Genomic DNA, 25,661 nt, shown 5'->3' with positions numbered 1-25,661 from the left:
AGCTATATCATGGGGACAGTAATCCTTACCTTATTGGGTCACTGGGAGAAATGGATAAAAGAGACTTTCATTGGGTTTAGCTCACAATACTGCTCAACACATTACTGAGCAATGCTGGGTTTGGATAGGGACAATGATAAAGCAGGAGAACGGTCGCTTACTGGGTCTCCAGGGGGCCCTGGCTTTCCATCTCTGCCCTCTTTGCCATCTTCTCCCTGTAAAAGAAACTCAAGTGGGTGACCAGGTCGACGATGATGTGCTAGAACAGTGGTTCTTAACCTTCCTAATGCCGCCACCCTTTAATACAGTTCCCCCAACCATAAAATTATTTTCATTGCTACTTCATTAATGTCATTTTGCTACTGTTATAAATCATAATGTAAATATCTGATATGTAGATATATTTTCATTGTTACAAATTGCACATAATTAAAGCATAGTGATTAATCACCAAAAACAATATGTAATTATATACTGTGAAATATTTACTTCTAATTACAAATAAATGAAATTTTGTCTTGAAGCATGGTGTAGCACGGGTAACAGTCTTCACACCGGGTGCTCCTATGTGGGCATATCTGCATGTGGGCAGACCCGCCTGGAGGCAGATAGAGGAGTGGTGTCTTGGTTCCTAAGATCATCGGAAATATGTGTTTTCCGATGGCCTTAGGTGACCCCTGTGAAGGGTCGTTCGACCCCCAAAGGGGTTGCGACCCACAGGTTGAGAACCGCTGTGTTAGAGGGAAACACGCTGCAGATTCAACGCGTCTTTCCCCCTGGACTACAGAGGCCGGTTCGGCTAACTGCTAGGAAGGCCTTTCTGCAGACAGGAGATCTGGTGTCCAGCCTCCGTGCCCTGGTTTGGTCCAACACCAAGACTGTAGCCAGGGCTCTATGGTCATCCGTGCCCGGCGAATCCTGGGAATATGACAAGTGGTGTCAGCAGCTTGATTGAAGGGACTGAAGAAGCCCTGATGGGTGTTCTCAGAGGACGGTGGAACTCAGCTCGGTGGGAACTCATGGGTGGGCCCGCTGGGCAGAGCCAGGTGATGAGAAGGGGGCAGGTGGGTTCTGATGAAGACGAGCACACCAGGTGACGGGAAGCAAGGCACCTGACTCAGGTCCGCTAGTGTGCGTGGGGGTGACAGCAAGGACCGGATCCGAGTGATGGGCGGCCATGAGCATTCTGCATCTCCTGCTGTGAAGTCATGCTGTGGCCCCGCCTCCCTGCTCCCCAGCCCCTGCTCATGGGCCTGTGGTTCAGATCCTCATGTTTAGCTAAGTGGTCTCAGGGTCTTCTCTGAAACAGGGACAATCAGGGATGGTCAAGACATCCTGGATCAACCTGTGTGGATCCTGGGAAGGAAAGAACAAGGCCATGTGGCACAGGAGTCCAGGCAGTGAGGTTGGAGGCCTGCCTGCGACGAGCCAGCCCTGTGTTCTGGGCAGTTCCTGAAGCGCCTGGGTCCTCAGCGCTTCACCTTCTACACAGGGATCACAACCTGCCTTGCAGAAGCGCCAGCTGGCTCCGTCGGTGCTTTTGCTTGCAATGGTGCACAAAATAGCCCGGATAAATAGTGCCAGGGCCATGGTGGCTGCAGCTACTGATGAAAGGATGTGCTGTGCTCATCAGCACCTTTGCCCTCACTGGTGGACGCTGCTGTGGATGGAGACCTGAATGTATTGGCCAGCCAGGGAGCTGTCCCCAAGCTCCTTGTGCTCCTGTCACTCTCTGTAAGGCCACTCCAGGGGTCCCTGCATGAACCTGCACTAAACAGGCTGGGCTGCCTGCGAGGTCGGCTGGATCAGTCCTCTCTTCCATTAAGGCTTGACCTCCAGCGGCCATGTCCCCGGTGCAAGGGAAGCCCAGTACCATGATATGGAATGCCCAGAAGGGAAGCCATCAAAGTCAGGCTGGGGTGGGCAGGGGTCAGGGTGGGGGAGGGAGCTCAGGTGGCAGTGTCCGGGTCACCCGGAAGGGTAAGGGCTCCGTGGAGACACTTAGGACCAACCAAATAGCTGAAGACCTAGCTCGGGCATTCAGAGAGAGAAAGGCTGCCCTGCAGCTAACTGCGGATCTGTTCATGCTTAACTTCCTGGGGCCTAGCCTTCGAGTAAGGGGGATGCTCCCAAGAACATTGCAGGGGAGGGCTTCGCAATGGGGCCCTTTCATGCTTGGTTCACCCCAGCAGTTCACCACATTGTCGTGGTGGTTAGAAAATGGACAGATGTGTGAAACAAGGCTGACTGATCAGCTAGACACCAGTAGGACCCCCAGGACCACGGCCCTTCATCACCCTTCAGCTCTGGAGCTGAAGTCACCCCCGTGTTAGAATCATCAACCACTGGAGAGGGACAAAATGCCCAGGGTCAGGAAGGGAGGAGTGATGGAGATAGAAAGCCCAGTGGGCGAGGTGCGGGGCAGGGCGGGATTGCAAGGGGTGAGTTGAATCAGCCTGTGCGTGAACCGCTGAATGGGAATCAGATGGTTTGCTCTGTAAACCGTCACCAAATTCACAGTAAAAAGTTTCAAATATAAGTAAATTTCCCGTGGCGTAACGTCCAACCAGGTGACGTCCACACACACACACACACACACACACACACACACACCACACACACACACACACACACACACACACACACACACACACACACACACCTGTGGTCCCAGAAAGCCTTTTTGCCTTTTCTTAAGAGCAAGTAGCTCTCTTTTGTTTATTGTCTGCACCCGTGCCTTCTCAGTGTTTCCAAAGACCCCAAACCAGATTCCCGCACCACTAGACCCTGGGGTGGGCAGTGGGGGTGGAGCTACAAGGAGGCAGTGGACACAGCTCTGGGGGTGTGGGGTGTTGTTCTTGGACTTTGTCTAGCTGGCAACTGGACAGCAGGGGCAGCAGGGTCTAGAGCTGCTCCTAGGGACAGAACAGTGGACACAGCTGGGTGCACTCTGCGCCCTCCTCACTTGGCCCCCTTGTGCCACCCTCTGGAGCACCACTGTGGCCACCCATTCCTCCGGTCTCCAGCAGCAGTGGCAGTTGAGATGAAAACGACTTGGGGTGAGCCCCAGGAAGGTTTAAAGAGGGTGCTCACACAACCTCTGAATCGCACAGCACCCACATTATTAAGAGCGAAGCCTCACAGGTCTGGGGTAATTGATGTAAAATAATGAGAGGCCCTTATGGGCACAGAGGCTGCACACAATATACTTCCCCTGTATCCTGTGTCACACAGAGAGCCTCTCCAGCCTGTCCCTGGAACTCAGTAAATGGGAGACCAACTGTTTTACTTCATGAGAAGGAATGGCAAATTCAATGAATATTGGCATCTCATCACTGGGACTTTCATCAGTCACTACATGAAGCAGGAAAGAAGGAATTCCTATCTTATAGCCAGTTGGCATAAGTATACAGATCTGCATAAACAGCACCCCTCTGGCCCCCTACACACACACACTTCAAATCTAGGTTCTTCACTGGTCTGCCTGGGTGCTGAGCTTGTCTCCAGCCATCACATTTCACGTGCATTATGCTACAGGTCATTGTGCCTTGCGGTTGTGTTTGGTTTCTCCTTGACGGCTGGGACCACGGATGGCTCCATCTGTCCCTTGAGCTCTGTGATAGTTAAGGTTCTGCGTCAACCTGGCTGGGCCAGGATTCTGAGTGGTTTGGCAGTTCAGACGCAGTAATTCCCCTTGATGTAGCCTAGCATAATGCAATCGCGTCCCAAACGGGATATGCCATGAGCTGCTACTCAGGGATAAGAAGATCAAGGTGTGGCACAACGCTATTACTCAGGTCCTAGCTCTGAAGTGGTGTCTCCTTGGGGGTGTGGCCTGCTTCCAATGTAAGTGGATACTGTGGGAAAGGTTGCTTGCTTGTTGCTGGGTCTGGATTCTGCATCTGACTCACGGACCTCTGGTTTTTGGACTTAAGCCAACGACTTGCCACCCTGCCTGCTGATCCTGGGGGTTGCCAGTCATCTGCCAACTGGCTGGTAAACCTTGGATTCATTCACCTCTGCAGCCACCACCCTGTCCTCCTCCTGCTGATCTTTAGTTCATCAGCCCCTTGCAGCTACGCAAGTCAGGAGGCATTCATTCTATCATCTGACCTCAGACAGGAAACCTGCTTAGACGTGTCTGCTACTACACCACACGAACCACTTTGTTGATATAAATTTACACACACACACACACACACACACGGTTTTATTCGTTAGAGAACACAGCCTGAGACAACCACTGGCCCAGGTCAGGGGCATGTTGCCCCTCCAGTCACTGTTCATTCATTTGCCATTCCCTCAACTCAGACCTGCACAGCAGCTTATTCGGCCCTGTGCTGATAAAAATCCACATAAATGAGTACACAAAGACAATAGGACGCATGGAACAGGCGTGTGACTCAGCGCTGGTTTGCTAGGAAATGAGGTGCTTGCTTTTCTTCCGGTGCTCTGAAAGACGCGACAGCCCCTAATGACCGTGATTTGCTTCAATAGCAAGAAACAGATACTTGCCTTTTTGTTTTTGTTTCTGCTTTTTGGTGTGTAATTCAGAAAACAAATTTTGTTCTGCAGCCACTTACTGGGATTCCTGGTAATCCTGATGGGCCCTGGGGTCCTGGAGGGCCCTCTTTCCCCTAAAGATTCAAGATGGAAACACACCATGAAGTCTTTCCGAAGCACTTTGTGTGTGTGTTAGTATTTTTGGTGAAAACATACACCAGTTGTGCACCATTCTGACCAATGTCTCCCCGTATAGCTCATCGACATGGACTCTTCTTTCAAGGGGCAAACATTCTCACCACCCTTCACCAGATGGCCCCGTTGCCTCTAACTTGGACTCAACACCTGCCAAGATTCTCATCTGGCCTTTCAAGTTGCCCTGTCAATTTGACCTTGTTCGGACCATTCTTTAAAAGAGCATGATGCTCAGAGTAGACTTACCCCATTTATTCAGATAAACTAGTCTTTGGTTCATAGGAGACTTCAGGGGGTTATTCTGATCTCACTTTTCACATCTAAAGATGATTTGTGAAGGATCTTTCTGGAAGGACATGGCTTAGTGCAACATTGACCTTGCTGACTGTGGAGAATGAGACCGCTGTTATAAAGAAGGTTTCCTCCAAGCAGCCCGTCTCATCCCAGGCTTTGCTTCCTCCAGGACAGGGTGTGTTTACCCTGGTTCGTTGACAGGCCCTATTCCATAGACTCGGGGGGGAGTGGGGAGTAGCAAGCCTTGTGGAAGAAGAGATTGGAGCTTTGGAATCCAAAACGCGTGGCTTAGACCCAACTCTGCACTTCGTCTCTGAGACTTCCTGAGACTCACCTCACCACCCACAGCACAGACAAGCACACCTGGAGGTGTTGTGTGTACCAGAGCCAAGACAGGTGAAGGGCTGGCCAGAGTACACGCGTGATGGATAGTTTCACTGTTACCATCTTGTCCTGAGGTTCTCAAACTTCTTTGTGTCTGATTTCCCGTGAGAACTAGACCCCATATTCTGTAAGACTGTGCTTAGCAAGCCACATCACTTAAGACTTCATTTTCCAATTTGTTCCTCAGACACACTCTCCACTGTCACCCAAAGCTGCTGAGCCAGCATGAGGTCAGCAGTGTCATCATGGCTATTGCAAAAAAAACCAAAAAAAGGTGAAGACCCTCAATGAAATGGATTGACGAGGTGGCTGCAACCAAGAGCAGTAGTTGTGAGCAGACAGAGCACTGTGTGTCCTGTTGTGGCCACAGGGTCGCTCTGAATCAGAATTGGCATGAAAGCAGCTCATAACAACGGGGACTTGATTGAGAATTCTCACAAGATCATGGTCTTTAATGACTGCGGCCAGGTTCCCCCTCCTAATCTCTGTACCCCACGAAGTATTGTCGACGGATATGTGGCTGCATAGAAGGACATTTTATTTTTAAAAAAATCAAAATTGGATCTTTATTTCAGATGGGTACATGCTCTGTTCTATAAAAAGGATTCCATTAGGAAGCTAAAAGACAAGTAATTGCTTAAGCCACTTCCACTGACCAGTCCCCATGATAAACCTGCACCTTCCTCCTCTCCAAATGTTTTCCTAGTCACACTGCAGCACACCTTCATCTCTCTCTCTCCCACCAGGTGAGTGGCGGATTCGCCGGGAGTCAGTGTGTTTGTTCTTATGCTTATAGGTACCTGTTGTTATTTGCTGTGGGCACTGCACTGTTTAATTATCTATTAAAACCCAAACCAACCGTGCTGGCCGTGTATCACCTCCAGCTCACAGCACCCCTGTGGCTCAGAGCAGGACGGCTGTACAGTGACCTGACAGGACTGAGTAGAATTGCCCCTTACAGTTTCCAAAACTGTGTTATTTTCAGGAGCAGCAGGTGGGAGTGAACCGCTGACTGAATAGTTGGCAGCTGGGTGCTTAACCACTGTGCCACCAGGGTTCCCCCATGATACATTAGATGCCCAATAAAACTTAACTGGAAAACAATAAAGGAGTGATCATTTTAGGGCAGATTAAAGTAGCTCTCTGAAAAGATGGGGTGACGACAAGCCACTCACTGTGGAACTCAACTGCTCTGTTTGAGAAGGAAAATCCTAGCAACCTAACACTGTACATCTAGAAAGTTTCACAAAGGTCTTTCTCTGCTCAAACCCCTTCATTTGCAAGCAACACAGAGATACACGGATGCTCTTCTCCCAGGACTGGGGCCCAAAGTCCAACTGACACCTCTACCTTCCTGTTTGACCTTAAGCTCCCATGAAAAAGGTTGGCATGCATCTTTTCTTGACCACTATTATTCACCGCTTAATTTCAAAGAAATGTCTCCTTTCTGGTTGTTGTTTGTTTAAGCTCCTTGTCCTCCCTTGCTGCCATCAATCACAGGGACCCTATAGGAGAGGGTAGACCTGCCCTCTGGGAGTTTCTGCAAGAGTAACTGTTTTTTTGTAAATCATTCTGTTGGGGGCTCTGACAGCTCTTAGAACCATCCACACATCCATTGGGTCAAGCACATTGGTACATATGTTGCCCTCATCCTTTTCTAAACATTTCTTTCTGTTTGAGCCCTTGGTGTCAGCTCCATGGGAGTAGAAAGCCTGCTCTTTCTCCCGTGGGACGGCTGGTGGTTTTAAACTGCTGGCCCTGTGGTTAGCAGGCCAACACTTAATCCGCTACACTACCAGGGCTCTCGAAGACATTCGTTCTCTTCGGGTTTGGTGTTGATGGTCAAGTATCAGGATCATGGATAGGTTCAAACACTCGCCTGGCTCACCATCAAGTCCCATGGCAGAATGACTGTCTTATTTAATAGGAGTAAACTCCTGGAGGTATGACGGTTTTGCCTCCGGTCCCCACATTCATCCTCCTCGGGCAAACAGCCCATTGGTTTTTATCGGGGAAATCTTTTGTTTTCTGAAAAATCAATGAAAAGCTGCCAGCAGTACACATTATATTCTATTCATCCGGATTTCTAAACCGACTGCTTTCAAAGAACTGGCCAGATGATGGTTATGGAAAGAGCCATGTGGCTGCAATGGTTCATTCTCAACCTCCTTCCTTCCCTCGACGCCAACCATCCTACACAGTGGGTCAGGATGGACTAGCAGGGAGAGCCTGGGTTTCTATACTGCCTCGTCTGCCAATGTGGATGTCATTTCCTGTACTACCTAGTATGTGCTCCCCTTGGCCGCTGGCTGCCTTTCTGAAGAAGAGCAAGAGACACCACGTGACCTCTCAAATGTCCTGGACTCCAGAGTCTGAGGAGGAGAGGACGGGGTGGACATTCATGCTGGCTGGACAGGGTACTCTAGGCTGGGATTCCTATAGACCAGGCTTTATGCCTGGACCTGGCATGTCCTTACTATGTGACCCTGGGGTCACCATTGTGTATTTTTGGCCCCCACGTTTCTTATGTATAAAGTGGGGATGAAACCTAGATTGATTCTGTAGATAAATTCCTCTACTTATATGACTTTGCCTTCGGGGTGCAGTAGCAAAAGCACTACTCTGTTGATTGAAAGGTCTCTGTCTCAAACCCAGCAGCCTCCACATGAAAAAGACCAGGTGTTCCGCTTCCATAGAAATGATAGGAGCCTGTAGGAAACCCTGTGGGGCAGCTCTGCTCTGCCCGATAGCAACTGACCTGATGGTGGTAGATATAGCCCCGTGGGTGTCATGCATGTTTTGGGTATTAGCAGTGTGCCTGGTGAGCTGAGGGTAACCCTTTGCTCTTTGACACTGAAACCAAGATCAATTCTGGAATCTTCCTACAAGGAACAGAAGTCTGGGTTTTCTGTTAAAGATGTGGATTCAAATGCCAGCCCCTACCATTGTGGTCTTGGGACTATGATGAGGAGCTTCCCCTTTCTGAACGTCACCTTGTACTTTCAAGCAGAGAAAGTAACCGTGGTGACCTCCTGCCTGGCACACAGCCAAGACTCAAGGTGGGCTAGTCCCAGGCTTTTCTGCTCAAGGTAAGACGGAGAGAGGCAACTAACCTGTGGTCCCATTGACATCGGTGGCTGTGAGCTGAATTCTGGAATATTTATCTCCTGACTCTGTCACCCAGACGTATAATTTGAAAACAGAAACTCACAGCCATCGATTCAATTGTGCTCAAAGTAACCCCGGAGGACAGGGTGGAGCTGTCAGTCTGGGCTTCTGAGATTGCAACTCTTTAGAGGAGCAGAAAGCCTCCTCAGTGAGGCATGTACCTTAGTGGGGAAGGAAGCATAAAGAGAATCCTGCCGCCGCCTCCCTGCCAGGCTGGTGGAAAACAGAAAGTGAGAGCCTGTTGGGGCAGGAGGGCAGGAAGGACTGGCTCTAAGAAAGCCTGCACAAAACTGGGTGAAAGCAGATCCCGTGTCTTGGGGACTTACTGGGGGTCCTTGGGTTCCTGGTGGCCCAGCAGCTCCCGTGGTGCCATCTGCTCCCTAGGGGAGACAAAGCAGGACGTTATCAGCCAAGAGAAGTCACCGGCAACCTCTGCCTGGTCCAAGAGGGCCACCTGTGGGGTGTGACCCTTTAACAGCTCGACAACCAGCTGAAATGATCGTGTGGTGCCTCGGGAGAAGAGCCTGCTGGTTTAGTCCCTTGAAGCCCCACGGAGGAGTTCTACAGTGCACACACGTGGCCACCATGAGTCAGAACTGACTTGAAGGCAAACTAACGACACAGACGCTCTCCTCTGTGGCCCCTGCCCACTGCCCAGATATGGACCTCTCAACTGGGCTCCTGTCTCCCCTCCAGGCTGGTCCATCTTCTCTGGGGGAAGCAGGAAGTAGGAAGAAGAGCAGCACTGTGTTGCTGCTGCTGCTGTTAGGTGCCGTCTGGTTGGTTCTGGGTCACAGCACAGTCCTGCTCAGTCCTATGACGCCTCATGGTGGTTCATATGTTGGAGCCCACTGCTGCAGCCACTGTGTTGATCCATCTGGTCAAGGTCTTCCTCATTAACTCTTCCCCGCTTCTTTACCAAGCACACTGCCCTCCTCCAGGGACTGGTCTCTCCTGACATCATGTCTGAAGTAAGACCAAGTCTTGCCATCCTTGCGAGGATTCTAGCTATCTTTCTTCCAAGACAGATTTATTTGTCTGTTGTACTGTGTGTTACTGTGATGCTGGAAGCTGTGTCGCCAGTATTTCAAATGCCAGAAGGGTCACCCCGAAGGAGCAGGTCTCTGCAGAGGTCCCTGACTTACAACAGACTACAAAGAAGGACTCTGCTGTCCACTGCTCAGGAATGAGCAGCATTTTAGGAAGCAGCAAAACATCAGTTGGTCTCCCTGCAACCAACCCCCCTTCCAACCAATGCCCGCCCCCTGTGTCTCTACCCATAGTGTGCACTTCCTGCTACATTTCAGGGAACATCTCTAGGCTGAAGGTAGGAAATCAACCCTCAGATACAACTTCAAGGGAGCAGAAGGTAACATTGAAACAAACAGCCGAGGCCCAGGCTTCCCTGGGTTGGCTCCAAGGGAAAACAGCGGGTCTAGTTCAAACCTAACAGAGCAACATTATGTCCACTCCAAAGGTGGATTCTTCGATATTGTTTGGACAGGAACTTCCAGCATCCTGGACTCCGGGGAATAACTGCATTGGAACAAAACGCCTTGCTTTACTTCAGCCTGGGGATAGGGTAAGAGTTTTATCTGGGAAAGGCTGCTAAGGTGGCTGCTAAGGTGGCAGAGAGTAAGTTCTGGAAGAGAAGTGTCTGGCCACTGATCCCTGTGTCCCTGGTAGCCTGGTTTAAAATAAGTACTCAGTGTGCACTGCATGAATGACAAGAGGGACCAGGGTCTCTTGCATTGCGTCCAGTCGCTGGATGCTGGGTCTGCACCAGCGCCGCCTCCACGCCCACCCCTGGAGTCCATGACCGGTCCAGGGCTGACCGTAAAACAACGGCTCCAAGATCATCCAGGGGGGAATGGAAAACAGTAATGCGATGGAGACACACATGCTGGCTTCTGATGACAATTGTTTCTGAGCCACCGATCCGTGGTCTGCCATGAGAATAACAAGGAAGGAGCCACGTCCTACACTTGTCACAGTTCTAAGTGATGGCACGTCCCCAAGAGACCAGGGCAGGGCTCTGTCTGCATCACAGACATGACATGCTAGCTTTGGAACAACTGGGGTTGGCGATGGGGACCAGTTTTTGACCCGGAATCATTTTCAGAGACCTTCAGCGGCAATTGCGCTGCACGGGGAATGTACAGCCACCACAACACGGAATTAGTCAAAAGGAACTTTTCAGGGCTGTGCTTGTTTGCTGTGAAATGAGTTTCCTCCCAAACGTCATTGCTAGTTTAACAGAAGTGCTTCTCCCCGAGGCCCATCCTACTCCCCTGGGTGTGGGGTGACCTTCCGCTGAGGGTCAAAAGCCGCGGAGCCAGTGGGGGCAGCAGCAACACGATTCAGAGCAATGTACACAAAGATGCAAATCTTGGACGAGCCGCAGCATTCGTGACTTCCTGGTGAGTGAGATTGTAGCAAACCCACTGAGCCCCTGCAGAAACAGTCCCTGACGCTCACTTGACAAGTTGGACAAGATGAAAAGTCCAGGCGAACAAGTCCACAAGGAAGTGAGCAGCCGAGGTCTGTGGGCTCGGGTGCCAGGGGGAAGGAAAAGCCAGGTGTCTGTCAACGATGGAAGGTAGGCTCTCGGGAAGGCGAGCAGGGTTTTAATACTGTTGTAGGTTACGGGTCTTTGTGGATGTTGCCCTAAAAGCCTGTGAAGAGCGCTATTCCAAGCTCTCACCTGGTTTCATGGCGAGTAGGGGGATGGGCTCAAAACCACTGGCTTCGTTCTGATTAACACACAGGGGCCACGTGCAGCCAAGAGTTGTTATAAAGGAGACAGGGCATGCTTTCTTTCCATCCACTTTAGCTTCACGGTCCAAGATGAACTCCCAGTAGGATTCCTTTCCCACTCTCTACTACGGTGCGTTGGACTCTGCTCTGTGGTCTTTTTGCCAGGATTGGTAGCCTCTGTCTGCAAGGATTGGGAGACCTGGGTGAATGGAGAAGCCATAAGAAACCCCAGGAGACAAGCCCCGGGCTGGACCAGGGCACTGATGAGCCCTACCCATTGCTATGACTACTCTATGTGGGTACCTGGACAGCTATTCGCTCCAAGTAAAGGAGCAAAGGACTAAGCCATGACTCACCCGGGCTGGAAGGAGAGACAATGCTGACAAGGACACCATCAATGCCAAGGCCACACCCGGCTGAAACAGCAGGGGCATCCTCTTATTTTCTGTGGCCGTTGAACATAGACAGAGGCATACACCAACTGGACAACCTCTGCATGGGCTGCTCAGTGCCTGGATTCACTGTTGGAATCATGCGATCACCGTCACTGTCACCGTCACTGCCACCATTCCTCCACGGTGAGTCTAACCAGACCATAGTCTGCCACGTGTCCCGTCAAACCTTTCAAGTTGCTCTCGTCACTGCCGCCCCGTAAGTGTAATGCCACTACGTCCATCCCGGCTCATGGTGACACCGAGCTTGGGACAACCGGGTCCTGTGCCACCCTCGCAGTTGTCGTGTTTGAGGCCACCTTGTCAATTTATCTTTTCCAGGGTCTTCCTCTTTTTCGCTGCCCCTCCACTTCCCAGAGCACAATATTCTTTTCCAGGGGCGGGTCTCTCCTGGTCCCCTATCCACAGTCTGTGGGACAAGCTTGCCGTCTTGGCTTCCAAGGAGCACTCCGGCTGTCCGCCTCCCAACAGATGCGTGTGTTCTTCTGGGTCGCCCTGCTCTCGTCCTCGCCAGCACCCACCCTCCAATGTGTGGGTTCCTCTTCACTCCTCCTGATTCAATGCCCGACTCTCACACGCCTACGGAGCGATGGAAACAACGTGGCTGGGCAGGTGCAGCTTAGTCCTCAAAGTGATACCCTTACCTTCCAGCACTTTTAAAGAGGTCTCGTGCATCCCATAGCTCGTTCCTGACAAAGAGCGCATGCTCAAGACAGCAGGTGTGAGCAGAGTGACTTGAAGAAAAGTCCAAGGTATGTTTTGGTTAAAAGTTGGAAGACTAACTCTGGGTAATAGCCAATGGTTATTTGGTAGTTATGCGGACAACAAGCAGCAATGGATAATAAATGAGGAAATAAATAAATAGCATAATATACAAATGCATGAGAAGTGACATATAACAAAACAAATAAATATCAAAGGCATGATAAACACTTGCTATGATAATTAATAAATCACTATAATAAATAAGGATAACTAGTCAGACAAGTAATAAGAATAATAACAATAATTGTTAAGATGGGAATAAGGAACACAAATCACTGGTATTTGTTGTTGTTCGTGCTGATGATCATAGTCAATCCAGAGAACCTGGTTCCCATGGCCTCTTGGAATCCCAATGCCTCTCACTGTGGGGAAGCTTCTGACAGGGGGGGAAGCTGCTTCTGCACGCTTTGCTTGACACCTCCCCTCTGTCATCAGCCCACGGCCCCTCACCCTCCAAGTTGGTTAAAATATCTAAAAGCCTGCCACGCTTGTTCTGACGGACTGGATATCTCTCAGAAAGAGAGGTGAGAATCCTGTGGGTGTCATTGTGTTTGGAAATAGGGTTTTCTTTGTCACGTGCTCATGAGTCCGTAGTGCTGGTGCCCCATCCCCCTGGATCTGGACTGAGGTCCAGGAAGAGCAGCATAGACCCAGGAGATCCCTGGCGCCTGCAGGTCATCCACAGTCCGGGAGCTGCACCAGGGCGAGCAAAGCTGGAGAAAAGGACCTTCCCGGAGTGGACCCAGGAAGAAAGCCTTCCCCCGGAACCAGCGCCCTAAAATTGGACTTGTAGCCTCTTCACTGTGAGAACACAAGGTCCAGTGGTTGAAGGTCACCCACGTGCGGCATTTTTGTCACGGCAGCTCTCTGAAAACTACGATGTCTGCCAACACCAGTGAGTCCCAACAGCCTTCTCCGTACCCAGCCCACCAAGATGACTCGTCTCTAGTCATGTGCCCGGGGACCTGCCCTCTGAAGGGTGTTCAGACTCCAGCCCACCTGCTGAAGAAGCGGTAGGTTCAGTGTGATGCCGGCACGGCCAGTAAGTATGGAACAGGGGTCACATGTCAAGGATTAGCAGGTTGGAATTAAATGTTGTTACTTACCGGTGGCCCGGGGGTCCCTGGGGGTCCCATGAAGCCTGGAATTCCAGGATGACCCTGGGAAACAGAAGGCAATGCTTACAAGGGACACATCAGAAGTGTTTGCTGTTGGTCAAATGTCAACATGAGAACAGCTGGATCAGAGCAGTCCAGACGACCTTGCAGCCATGGACCAGCAAGGTTGGGTGGGGAATACAAGAATCTCTTTTTAATATATTGCTGGTGCTTCAGTAAGTTGAGAGCATACCTGGAAAATCTATAAAAATGAATAGACCCTGAAAGTGGACCGATTTGTTTTAAAAAATAAATAAAAACCCCTGGGGTCCTGGTGGAGAGTGGGAGGGAGTGGTGAGGATGTATATGGATCTCTGTGGAGACCAGAGAGGTCCTAACAGCTGGAGGACTTGTGCTTCCTGTGCTGGGTGATGGGACACCAGGTCCCTTTTATGGACTCTCTGCTTTTCATCTAGGTTTGAAGTGTCCCACCACAAACCTGATACACGCCCTACTCCTGTCTGTCCCCAAGGGGAACTGTTGGATTGGCCACGTCCTGGCACTGGCACAACGATAACATTCTTGTTTGCAGACGGGGGATCTGGGCCCATGGCAGAATGCAGAGTGAGCCAAGCTAACGCATACGTTGCAGTGCAAATGTGTGTCAAACGGTTATAAAAACAAACACACCACAAAAAACCCACCCACCACCCAAATGAAATGGTTTCTCTCCCCTCCATCTCCAGACCCTGTCACTGGAAAACACAAGCAGGGGGCCAGGGGTGGGGGAGGGGAGGAAAGGCAGATGATAGTGGATACTGGTACCCCTTGGGCGGGAATGGTTCAGAATAATAGAGTAAGTTGTTTTTACCTGATCACCTTTCTGTCCAGCCTCACCATCTACGCCGTGCTCTCCTTTACTTCCCTGGGGGAGGAAACACACACACACACACACACACACACACACACACACACACACAAGAAGAAACTGTTTTACTAAGGGTACATTGCAAAAGAGCGTTTTCGTCATTCACTCACTCACTCATTGATTCTTTGGTAGTTTTCCTGCTGCCGCTAGGCATGGTGGTAGCCGGTGGACAGAAATGGCAGGTCTGGTGGAGGGGTTTGCCTGGGTGCTGAGCACTGCAGGGAATGGTGCCGGGAGGCAGGCCGGGCTCTGCTCACGGGGAGACTTGAATCGGGATTGACCTTTGGCCTCTAGAAAGGGATGGCCCTAGGTCCTGGAAGGCCCCGGCTGGAGAAGGGATGGTCAGTTGGGAGGAGAAGTGGCTGTGTAGGTGTGAGAGGGGGAGTAGGTGAGGCAGGGCCTCGGGGGCTGGCAGAAGAGGGCTGTGGTGAAGAAGAGGGCCAAGCTGGGTTGGGGGTCATGGGCAGCACGCACAGTGAGCTGAGCAGGAGACTGCTCCAGAGCTCCGGCTCCTCACTCTCTCCCTTACCACCTGTGGACCATGGGTGAGTCATTAGATCTGGGCTCATTGCTGCTCTATCTGTAAGCCCGGGAAGTTAATGATGCTACCCCATGACATGTCAGGAGACTGAAATCCAGCAATACATGGAAAACCCCGAATGAACACCTCAGGATACAATAAACACCCAGAAAGTTATAATTTGTATCCAAATTAATAAGAACCAGGAAGAGCATCTTATCATTTTGGATTTGAAACAGAGCTCTGCCATTTGCTAATGGTGTGTCCCCGGGCAAGGTGCGGTGATGCTCTGTTTCCTAACGTTTAACGTGGAGACAGTTGGCATCGTACCTAGGTCATAGGACTTTGTGATTTGATGACCTGACAGGGACAAAACTCTCATAGAAGTGACAGCCTGAGAATTAGTCTTCACTGAAGACTCGCTCCACCACCATCTTCATCCACGTTATCACGATCATCCATTTCCATCAACAGCATCACTCTCATTCACGGCATCATCTACATCAACAACACAAATGCCATCACAGTTGCCACCCCTACCACCATTAACATCATCACTGGATAAAGGGCACCACTGTTGTCCCATCATAATCAACGTCATCGTTGTCACCTTCATGGCCACCCTCCACTACCATCATCTTTCTTGTCATCCTCAAAACATTCAAGATGCACAACCCGCCAAAGTTACTTCTTACAGATGAACCCTGAAAGTGACAGGCAACATTTTCAACATCCTATCTGCCAACTATTTGGGTTCAGCATTTACTACGTCCAGAAATGTCTTTTCAGTGGAATGTGTTTAAACGGCAGCCTTGCAGCTCCTACAAAGGAATGGCCGGCGGTGGGGGAGTGCGGTAAAATAAGCCCTTGGCAGCGAGCCAGTCATGCTTCTGGTTCCAGGATGGCCAGTGTGTAGCTGTAAATATTTGAGCTAGTCATGTCTCCTGTGGGCTCTCCATTCATTCACCCAAGGATAGGATGTGATGCTACAGGTCAGCCTGAGGGAGGTTCCAGCAGCAGAGCCCCACGCCACGTGCACTGAAATGCCAAGCTCAGTCCAGGTCAGCTCCAGATGGTTCAGCTGCACCTGCAGCTCAGTGATGGCTACGCAACTCTCCATGGGACACCTGGGAGGGCGCAGGTGAGCGATACCTGCTGAGCTCCACCTCACATCACTCAGAGGGGCAAACCGAAGGGCAAAACCATCTACACCAACATTTTGACATGCAATGGCTTCCACTCTTTCTGAATCTCTGAAGCCAGCAGGCTGTCTGCTGGCCGCTTTGTGACCCACCGAAAAGAGCTGGCAGAATGCCCTGACATTTGGGACAATTGCCTGAAAGGTGAATGGTTGCCTTTCAAATTTCCAGTCCGTGGTCTGGGCTTAGGATGGTTGGCACCCTCATCTCCCAATGGAAATGTCAGAAGCTGTAGGACCTCCACTGCAGCCACCCCCACGCCTGACTCACTTCCCGCCCGAGAGATGGGCGGCATTGCCGGGCTGCCGCTCGGTGCCAGCACCACGTGGGAGTTTTCCCACACGCGATTCCACTGTGTGCCAACATCTGCCCTGACCCAGGGAGGAGCACCTACCTCGGTGTATCTCCGTCCACCAGGAAGACCCCCTTAGGGGGTGAGCAGAGTGATCACTGTGTCTAGATAAGGACCCCAAAGATCAGAGATCTGAGAGGTTCCGTCATTGCCCTGAGGTCACAACAAAAACCCCAGACCCACTGTCATAGAGTAGCTGCTGACTCACAGGCACAGGGTCAAGCTACCCCCTGGGATTCCGAGACTGTAACCCTTTACAGAAAGCCACGTCTTTCTCCCAAGGAGTGGCTGGTGGGTTCAAACTGCTGGTCTTGCAGTTAGCCCAACAGATAACCACTACATCACATCACATAGCTAGTAAAAATCAAGGTCGGCAGCCTAATCCAGACCTGTCCGTCTGAATACCAAGCAGCCAGGTACCGCTCCCTGCCTGGGTTCTAATCATGGCTGTTTCCCCAGACCAGGATGGCTTGTCCCACTTGCTTTTAATGTCAGAAGCAGTGGCTCTGGAGTCAGAAAGCCTGCTCATTCCTGTTGACCACACATGAGGCAGTTCTTTCTGCTCCCAGGATGCGACAGTCCACTAAGAGGTCCAGCACAGCCCATCTTCAGTCCCTAATACTTCTAAGCTGGCAGACAAGTGGACTGAGGTGATGGACCCATTTTAATTCTTCTGGAATATGGGTTTTTGGATTCATGGGGTTGGGGTGACCAGCCAGGCTGTTTGCCCTTAAGCCTTGAGCGGATAAGGAACTGCTTAGCTGAAACCGCCTTAGTCAAACAACCTCACAGTAGCTGTGGACAGTTTTGGCTTAGGTGTTGGGTTCTTCTGGATCAAGGCAGAACAGCTATGAGCAGCCAGCTATGAGATGCAGAAACCCAGGCTTTGACTAAACCCACTGTCATCAAGTGGATTCCCACTTGCAGCCACTCGATAGGACAGCACAGAACTGTCCTTGTGTTTCTGAGACTGTCACTCATTATGGGAGTACAACGCCTCATATTTCTCTTACTGAGTAGCTGCTGGTTTCAAACTTCCAATCTTGTGCTCCAATGTGTAACCACTAAGCCACCAGGGATATGATTCCATTTACATGACAGTCTCAGAAAGACAATGTCAAGGAGCCCCAATGGTGCAGTGGGTTATGGGAAGGACTGATAAATGCAAGGTGGGCAGTTCAAAGCCACCAGCTGAGGGAAAAGGATGAGGCGGCCTGCTCCTGTCACCACCTGCTGTTAGTATTATCACTGTGCTTATTGTTAGGTAGCATTTAGTCCGGTCCAACCCAGTGACGCTACATACCATGGACTGAAGCAACTGCCTGGTCCGGCACCATCCTCACAATTGTTCTTGTGTGTGAGCCTATTGTTACAGCCACAATGGCAATCCGTCCCATGGAGGGTCTTTCACGTTGGCAATGACCCTTGACTGTACCATGCATGGTGTCCTTCTCCAGGGAATGACCCTTGCCCTCCGCATCGCTAGGAGCATTCTGGCTATACTTGTTCAATCAATCTTATTAACAGTCTTCCTCCTGATTGCTGCCTCCCTACTTTACAAAGCATGAGGCCCTGCCCCTGGGACTGGTCTATCCTGATAACAGGTCCAAAGTCCGTGAGTCTCAGCCTCGCCATCCTTTCTTCTAAGGATCATCCTGCCCCTGTGTGGTCCTTCCACTTTGTCCCACCATGAAACCGATGGCAGTGAATTTTGTTGGGTTGGTTTTATTTGAGCCCACTGCCATATAGCCTATTCTGACTCACCGTGCACTTATCTAGGGTTTCCAAGGTGGTAAAATTGCCATGGGAACAGATAGCCTCATCTCTCTCCTTTGGAGTAGTTGGAGGGTTTGAACTGCTGACCTTGAGGGTAGCATCCAAGGTTTATCCAACATTATCACCAAGAAGAAGGGTTGGTTCAGTTGTGTGGCATTGGAGGGCAAGTAGAACCTGTCCACAGTCAGTGTTCATCGCCCGCTTTCCCACATCCCTCGTGGGAGTGCCTCCCCCACACGGTTGGGTTGATTTGATCCTGCCTGATTCAAATCGAGTCAACTCTCAACAGATATCGTCTGTTACACGCGCCTCTTGGTGTTTCTCTGAGCATCTAGCTTTCCAACAGAGGAGATGCAAAGCTCTCTGACAGGTTTAGAATCAATAGCAATTCTAACCTGGATGGGCTTTTCAATCTGCAGAACCCATGCCCCTAGGGCGATGGTTCTGATTGCCATCTTGAGCCTGCATCCTCTACTCAGATTAAAACCATCACCGCTCCCACGATCTCCGACCCAGACTCCCTGAAGCCCCATGTTGCGCAGTTTGAAAGCCCTGGAGTGGAGCTCTGTAATTAATGGTGGTGTGACCCTCCACAGGCCCAGCAAGGGGGCCCTCCCAAGCAGCTGGGCTTCTGAGAGATCAGTCTTGGAGAAGCCTCTTCCTTGCTGCTCATCATAACTGCAAACCACCCAGCCAAGCAGACCCTGTGGTGTGGTCAATGCAGGGAACCAGCACACACCCATGGCCTTTGGTCCCCAAAGGATGTGAGCAGCAGTCCTGAGAACTCTGGCCGGGGTGCATTTTCAGCTGACAAATTCCGCTTTGTTCCAGTGAAACCCTGCCTGATAAGTGAAGCCGGGCAGAGGGCACCCGGACCAGCCCTCCCTTGGGCTTGTTTGGAGAGTGGCATGAAACAAAGACAAGGAGAGAGAGGAGTCGACCTTCCAACCGGCTGTGAGCCCTCAAGGGGCACGTTTAACCTCTCTGTGACTCAGTTTCTCACCGGTGGGTGGAGACAAGAGGCATGACCCAAGGCAGGGTCAAGGTGAGCACTGCTCCCCTTGGGGACAGCCATGGATGTGGGCAGTAGTAGCCGTGCTACTAAGAATACAGCACTAGGGATTCCCTGGTGGTATAGTGGTTACAAGTTGGGCCTCCATTCGCATAGTCTGCAGTTCAAAACCAGCGGCAGCTCCATGGGAGAAATACTAGGCTTTCTGCTCCCACACAGAGTTACAGTCTTGGAAACCCACAGGGGTGGCTATGGATAGGCATTAACTGAATGACAATGAGCTTGGTTTGGGTTTTTTGGTATGGGAGCCCTGGTTTGTACTGTCACAGTCACTGTGGTTGTTACATCATCTGGTGTCAATTTGAGATGTAAGAGTGAAGAGGCGGAGTTTAACCTGTCAATCAGGTTGCAACTGGATGACCTCATTTGGAGGAGTTAAAGAGATAAGTACCTTGTTGGAGGCGGGACACTGGCTCACTCCCTGTGAGACATTCCTGTGGATAAGACACATGGAGCTATGTAGAGCCCTGGAGCTGAAGGAGCCACATGAAGACCCCTGCCAGCACTGAGATGCTCCACTGCCACTGGATCCACAAGACTTTCCACCCACGGGCCTGGGATCTTCCTGCATTCGGCGTCATTGCATGTTTTGTGTGAGTCTGAAGATGAATTTATAGATTGGTATCAGACATATGGGCTAATATCAGACTTATGGACTTAATCTGGACTGGGCTGGGATACTTTCTCAGTATTCAATTGTTCTTAAAGATAAAGCTCTTTCTTATACACATATGTGTGTCTATGAATTTGTTTCTCTGGTCTACCTGGACTCACACAGTCGCCAGGGCGAGTCTGACTCTGAGCGACCCTGTAGACACAGTAAAGCTGCCCCTGGGGTGTCTGAGGCTGTACATCCTTCAGGAAGCTGACCGATCCCAGGAGAGGATGGTGGGTACAAATTGTTCATCTTTCGGGGAGCAGCCCAAAGCAGGGGCCACTGTGCCACCAGGACGCATTTGGGGTTGGATGAGCAGGCACCCACTTTGGCTATACAACCTAGTCATTTCCCATTTGGGGGTTTGTGCTCTGCTGGGAGGCTGCACAGGCTTCCGCGAAGCTTCCAGACTAACACAGCCTCAAAAGACACCTTGCTGAGGTATTTCTGAAATTCAGCCAATGGAAACTCTCTAGATCCCTGCAGTGCCGCCCTGGTATGCACGAGTCGGGGTCAATGGGTGGTGGCTAGCAACACGTTGTATCACAAATCTACTGCTGGGGAGCCAATTCCAACTCAGAACGACCCTGTAGGGCAGAGTAGAACTGCCTCCATGGGTTTCCCAAGCTGCCACATCTTTCCCCTGAATTTCCAACCATCAGCCCTTCAGTTAGCAACTCAATACTTAATCCATTGAGACACCGTGATTGTTATTGTTGTGTCAGAGCCATCGAGTCAGGCTGACCTACACTGGCTTTACCCACAACAGAAGGAAACACTGCCCCGTCCTGTGCCATCGCACAGTGGTTTCTGTGCCTGAGCCCGTTGCTGCAGCCACTGTGTCCTCCATCTAGCAGAGGACCTTCCTCTTTTTAGCCACGCCTCCACTTTAGAAACCATAACGTCCTTCTCTAGAGATCGGTCTCTCCTGACAACATGTCCAAACTATGTAGCACAAAGTCTCGGCATCCTTGCCTCTAAGGAGCACTCTGGCCGTACTTCTTCCAAGACAGATCGTTTTGTCCCGGAATTAGTTTGGGGCTAGTTCTTTCCATGCAGCTTGAACTTCTTCCTTCAATGATTCCTGTTCGTATGCTACGTCCTGAAATGGTGGCAGGTCAGCTGGTTCTTCTCAGTACAGGGACTCAGTGTGCTCTTTCCATCTTTTGATTGCTTTCTGCATCATTCAATATTTTGTCCATAGAATCTTTCAACATTGCAACTCCAGGTTTGATTTTTTTTCTTGGGGGGGTTCTTCAGTTTAAGATATGTTGAGTATATTTTTCCTGTTTGGTTTTCTAACTCTAGGTCTTTGTCGTTATATTATTTCACTGGAGCTGCCCTTTGAAATGTTCTATTCGGCACTTTGACTACATCATTGCTTCTTGCATTTGGGTTAGCTAATCCACGATTAAGAGCAAGTGTCAGGGTCTCTTCTGACAACCACTTTGACCTTTTCTTTCTTTCCTGTCTTTGTAATGACCTTTCTCTTTCATGAAGAAAGATGGTCTTTGTGCTAGTGCATCATTTCATGTCAACTTGGTAAATAAGTATAGGGGTGGAGTCTAGCCTGTCAATCAGGTCACAGCTGGAGGATGACTCCTGTGGGCGTGGCCTTCGCATGAGGATTCTGGGAGCTTCCTCTCTTTCTCCCTGGAGGTGGATCACACACTCTCTCTGCTTCACCTTCCTGCTGACAAGCCACGTGGAGGCACGCTGAGACACCTGCGAGCACCCTGGAGATGCTACTGTCACCACTGGATCCACAAGACTTCTCACTCACTGGCCTATGATCTTCCTGAATTGTACATCATTGCATGTGTGATGTGAGTCTGAAGAGGAGTTGATGGACTAGTATCAGACATATGGGAAAATATTGGACTTATGGATTTGACTGGAACTGGACTGGGATGTTTTCTCAATATACAATTGATCTTTGATATAAAGCTCTCTCTTACCCACAGATGAGTGCCTCTGGATTTGTTTCTCTAGTCCACCCAGACTAACACCATCTCGGTGTCCTCTCACCGCTCAGTAGGTCTTCTGCTATCCATGTTTAGCAAATCTGCTCTTGAGATGGTCTCCAAATTCAGGTGGGATAGACTTAGGGTCATATTTTGGCTCTCATAGACTGTTTTAATTTTCTTCAGCTTTACCCTGAACTTAGATATTAGCAATTGAAGCTCTGCACTATAGTCAGCCCCTGCCCTGGTTTTAGCTGCTGATATTGAGCTTCTCCATTTTCTCTTCCCACCAATGTAGTCCATATGGTTTCTGAGTATCCCATCTGGAGAAGTTCATGTGTACAGTGTCTTTGGTGTTGATGAAAAGAGCATTTGCTATGAACAAGCCATTGGTCTGGCCAACTTCTATCATGCGATCTTCAGCTTTGTTTCTATCATTAAGACCCTATTTTCCAAGCACTGTAGCTGTGCTTCCTTAGAGTTTTTAAAACTGACATTTCTCACCCCCTGCCATCTCCATCTAGTAGGTCCTGACTCATAATGACCCTGTAGGACAGAGTAGAACTGCTCCTGTGGCTTTCTGAAGCTGTAAATCTTTACAGGAGTAGAAATTCACATCCTCCTGTGGAGCAGCTGCTAGATTAGAACTGCTACACCTTAGTTCCATCATTTTAAAACAGCTCTGCCTCCCAAGAGTATCCTGAGTGCTGCAGGAGATAAGATTGCAGAGCAATTTACCCGGCCTGACCATCCCAAACCAAACCCACTGTCATCAAGCCGATGCCGACTCTTAGCGACACTATAGGGCAGGTTTCTGAGACTGTAACTCTTTATGAGAGTAGAAACTCTCATCTTTCTCCCATGGAGCAGCGGGTGGTTTCGAACTGCTGCACTTGCAATTAACAGTGCAGTGCTTAACCACTACCCCACCAAGGCTCCTCGACTTGGCCTTTGGTATTAGAATGTTCACTATGTGGGCCTGTGGGGTGGGGGTGGGGGGTTGAGAGCCCTGAGATTCATCAAGGTCACCCCTGGGAAGACTCTGGTGCCACATTTCTGCTGGTCCTTTTCCTGATGGCTGCAGTCTTTGCCTTGCTCAGCATGTGTTCAGGAGAAGGCCTCCCTGGGAGGGATATATAAAGAGGCTGAAGCAGAGCCATTGTCCCAAGACAGTAACTCTTGGGGCACAGGGGGCGGGGGGAGCGGTGTATAGGGTGGAAAGAGAAAACGGTCCCGGAGGAGGTGTGGGAAGGCCTCATCTGTGTAATTGATTTGCTTTGTTTCTCTGGATATAGACCATTTCTCCCAAGGGCTGACCCAGGATAGCCAGCAGACTGACAGCCAAGGCAACTTAAGAATCTGCTGAAATTACAGGCCCAGGAGCAGATGCTGCTGATGGAGAGAAGGTTAATATGCAGTAAATAGCCCAGACCTGCCCCTGAGAAATCTCACTCTTTCCCTCTCCTCCAGGGCCACAGACATGTGGGTCCTAATGCCCCCAGTCTTGGCCAGGGCAAAACTCTATGTGCCAGTTGCCCAACCCTCCACCCTGTGTGGCTCAGAGAACTGAGGGACCTGGGGCCCCTTCTCAGTCAGTCACCAGCAGGTATAAATGTCTTAACCTGCACACCGCATGTTTTCCATCCGGATACACTGTGGGCAGGGAGCCCTGGTGGCACAGAGGTTAAGCACTCGACAGCTAACAGAAAGGTAGGCATTTGGAACCCACTCACTACACTGAGGGAGAGGGATGAGGCTGTCTGCTCCCATAAAAATACAGGCTCTGAGGCTCTGAGACCCGATGGGGCCCTCCTTGGTCCTGTAGGATGGTCCTGAGTCAGATCCACCTCGTGGTACACTATATCGTAGCAGCAGTTCCCCTAAAAGTCTGCTTCTGGATCAGGGAGGATGCACACACCTCTGTCCCCAGAGGAAAACAGGAAGATTGGTCCTGACCATGAGAGGGGGAGGCATGATGCATAGCTTACAGTCCTTCCTGACACCCTTGGGGAACTTCAGGGACAGGGAAAGGATGAAAAAGGAGTGAGGGCCAGCCCTCATGCTCTCCCTGTCCCCCCCCCCCACACACACACACACACTATCTTCTTAGAGCTAAACAACACCACCATGACCACCGACCCAAATTGCCAAAGCCCAGGGCACATAGCCTGTCCCCATGCCCATGTCCCTGCTCCCATGCCCATGTCCCTGCTCTTGTGCCTATGTCCCTGCTCTTGTGCCTATGCCCCCACTCCGGTGCCTATGCTCCTACTTTGTGACACTAGTGCCTCAGCAGGACCCTGAGACCAGGCCACATCTGTTCACCATGTGGCTCCCTAGTCATGTGTTTAAGGAGGAGCCAAGCTCTCTCTGGGCAGCGTGTCACTCAAGTCTAGGACATCTCTTCAGAACATGTACTTTGTATTAGTGGGTAACTTTTTAGCTAAGAGCCCTGGTGGCACTGTTGGTAAGTGCTTGGTTGCTAACCAAAAGGTCAGTAGTTCGAACCCATCAGCCGCTCCAGAGGAGACAGAAGTGATCGTCTGCGTCCATAAAGACTTACAGCCTTGAAAAGCCCATGTGGTGGTTCTATTCTGTCCTATAAGGTTGCTGTTAGTCAAGGTCAACTTGATGGCAATGCAAACACTGAGGCCCAGAGAGGTCAAGGATTCTACCCCAGGCCACATGGCTCTGAAGACTAAACTCAATGTTGGGACTCAGAGTCAAAGCTGCCAGACTCTGCCATTCATGTCTAACCCCATCTCTTACATCATATGTCCACCACTCAGGTATCTGCAGATGAGAAGCCCAAAACTCAGAGGTTGTAGTGACTTTCCCAAGGTCATAATTAGGTCAAACAGGAATTTTCTGGCTTTGAAACTACTGTTCTTTTACACTGGATAACTCACTCTCACTCAAACTACATGAAGCAAAGAGATGTGCTGAGAGGATGCAGACAGATGTTAGGAAGTCTCACCTACCTGTGGTCCAGCTATTCCTGGGGGCCCTGGGAGGCCTCTGGGTCCAGCATCCCCCTGGAGCAAGGACAAAATAGAAAACCAAGAATGAGTGGCCGTGCCTGTGGCCAGAGTCATCACCACGATGTCCATCTTGGCTTCTAGTCATTGAGTCCCCAGTGAGGTTTTCTTTGGGCTGCCAAAGTGTTGAACCAAGGATGTAGGCAAGTGGTCATGCCCAGTGCGGCAGGTTGGCATGATATCCATTCTTCAAGATGCCCCCCGATGCCCCTACCTGGCAGCAGTCACACCCCACTGAAGCATTTGTACCAGGGTTGATTGATGTGACAAATATAACATGGCAGGTGTGATAGTATGTCTGGGTATAAAAACCTTCCATCTTGCTCTCCTCTCTCTTTCTCTCTCTAGCTACCAAGTCTTGAGTTAATTTGAGAAACCCTTGTGGAGAGTACCACATGGTTAAGAACTTGAGCCTCCAGCCAACAACCACATGAGTCAGCTTGGAAGGAATCTGCACCAGTCAAACTCTGAGATGGCTGCAGGTCTGGCCAACATTGTGAGCAACCTCATGAGAGAGCCTGAACCAGGGCCACCCAGGTGCA

At 50.4% G+C, this 25,661-nt stretch overlaps 1 protein-coding gene across 1 annotated transcript in view; it reads right to left on the bottom strand.

Moving 5' to 3' along the window:
• Positions 1-25,661, bottom strand: part of LOC123521323 (collagen alpha-1(I) chain-like) — an 88,166-nt gene that overhangs the window by 25,711 nt on the left and 36,794 nt on the right. The window contains exons 14-19 of the mRNA XM_045286933.1: positions 25,063-25,116; positions 14,487-14,540; positions 13,625-13,678; positions 8,871-8,924; positions 4,584-4,637; positions 162-215 (exon numbers count right to left, since the gene is read on the bottom strand). Coding sequence (XP_045142868.1) covers positions 162-215; positions 4,584-4,637; positions 8,871-8,924; positions 13,625-13,678; positions 14,487-14,540; positions 25,063-25,116 — 324 coding nt within the window. The remainder of the gene's footprint in view (positions 1-161; positions 216-4,583; positions 4,638-8,870; positions 8,925-13,624; positions 13,679-14,486; positions 14,541-25,062; positions 25,117-25,661) is intronic.

Source organism: Echinops telfairi, unplaced genomic scaffold, assembly GCF_000313985.2.
Source record: "Echinops telfairi isolate 266 unplaced genomic scaffold, ASM31398v2 ScPeMD7_1;HRSCAF=3_0, whole genome shotgun sequence".
Lineage (NCBI taxonomy): Eukaryota > Metazoa > Chordata > Mammalia > Afrosoricida > Tenrecidae > Echinops > Echinops telfairi.
Note: the sequence above shows the minus strand (reverse complement) of the source record. Positions and strands in the feature narration are given on the sequence as shown.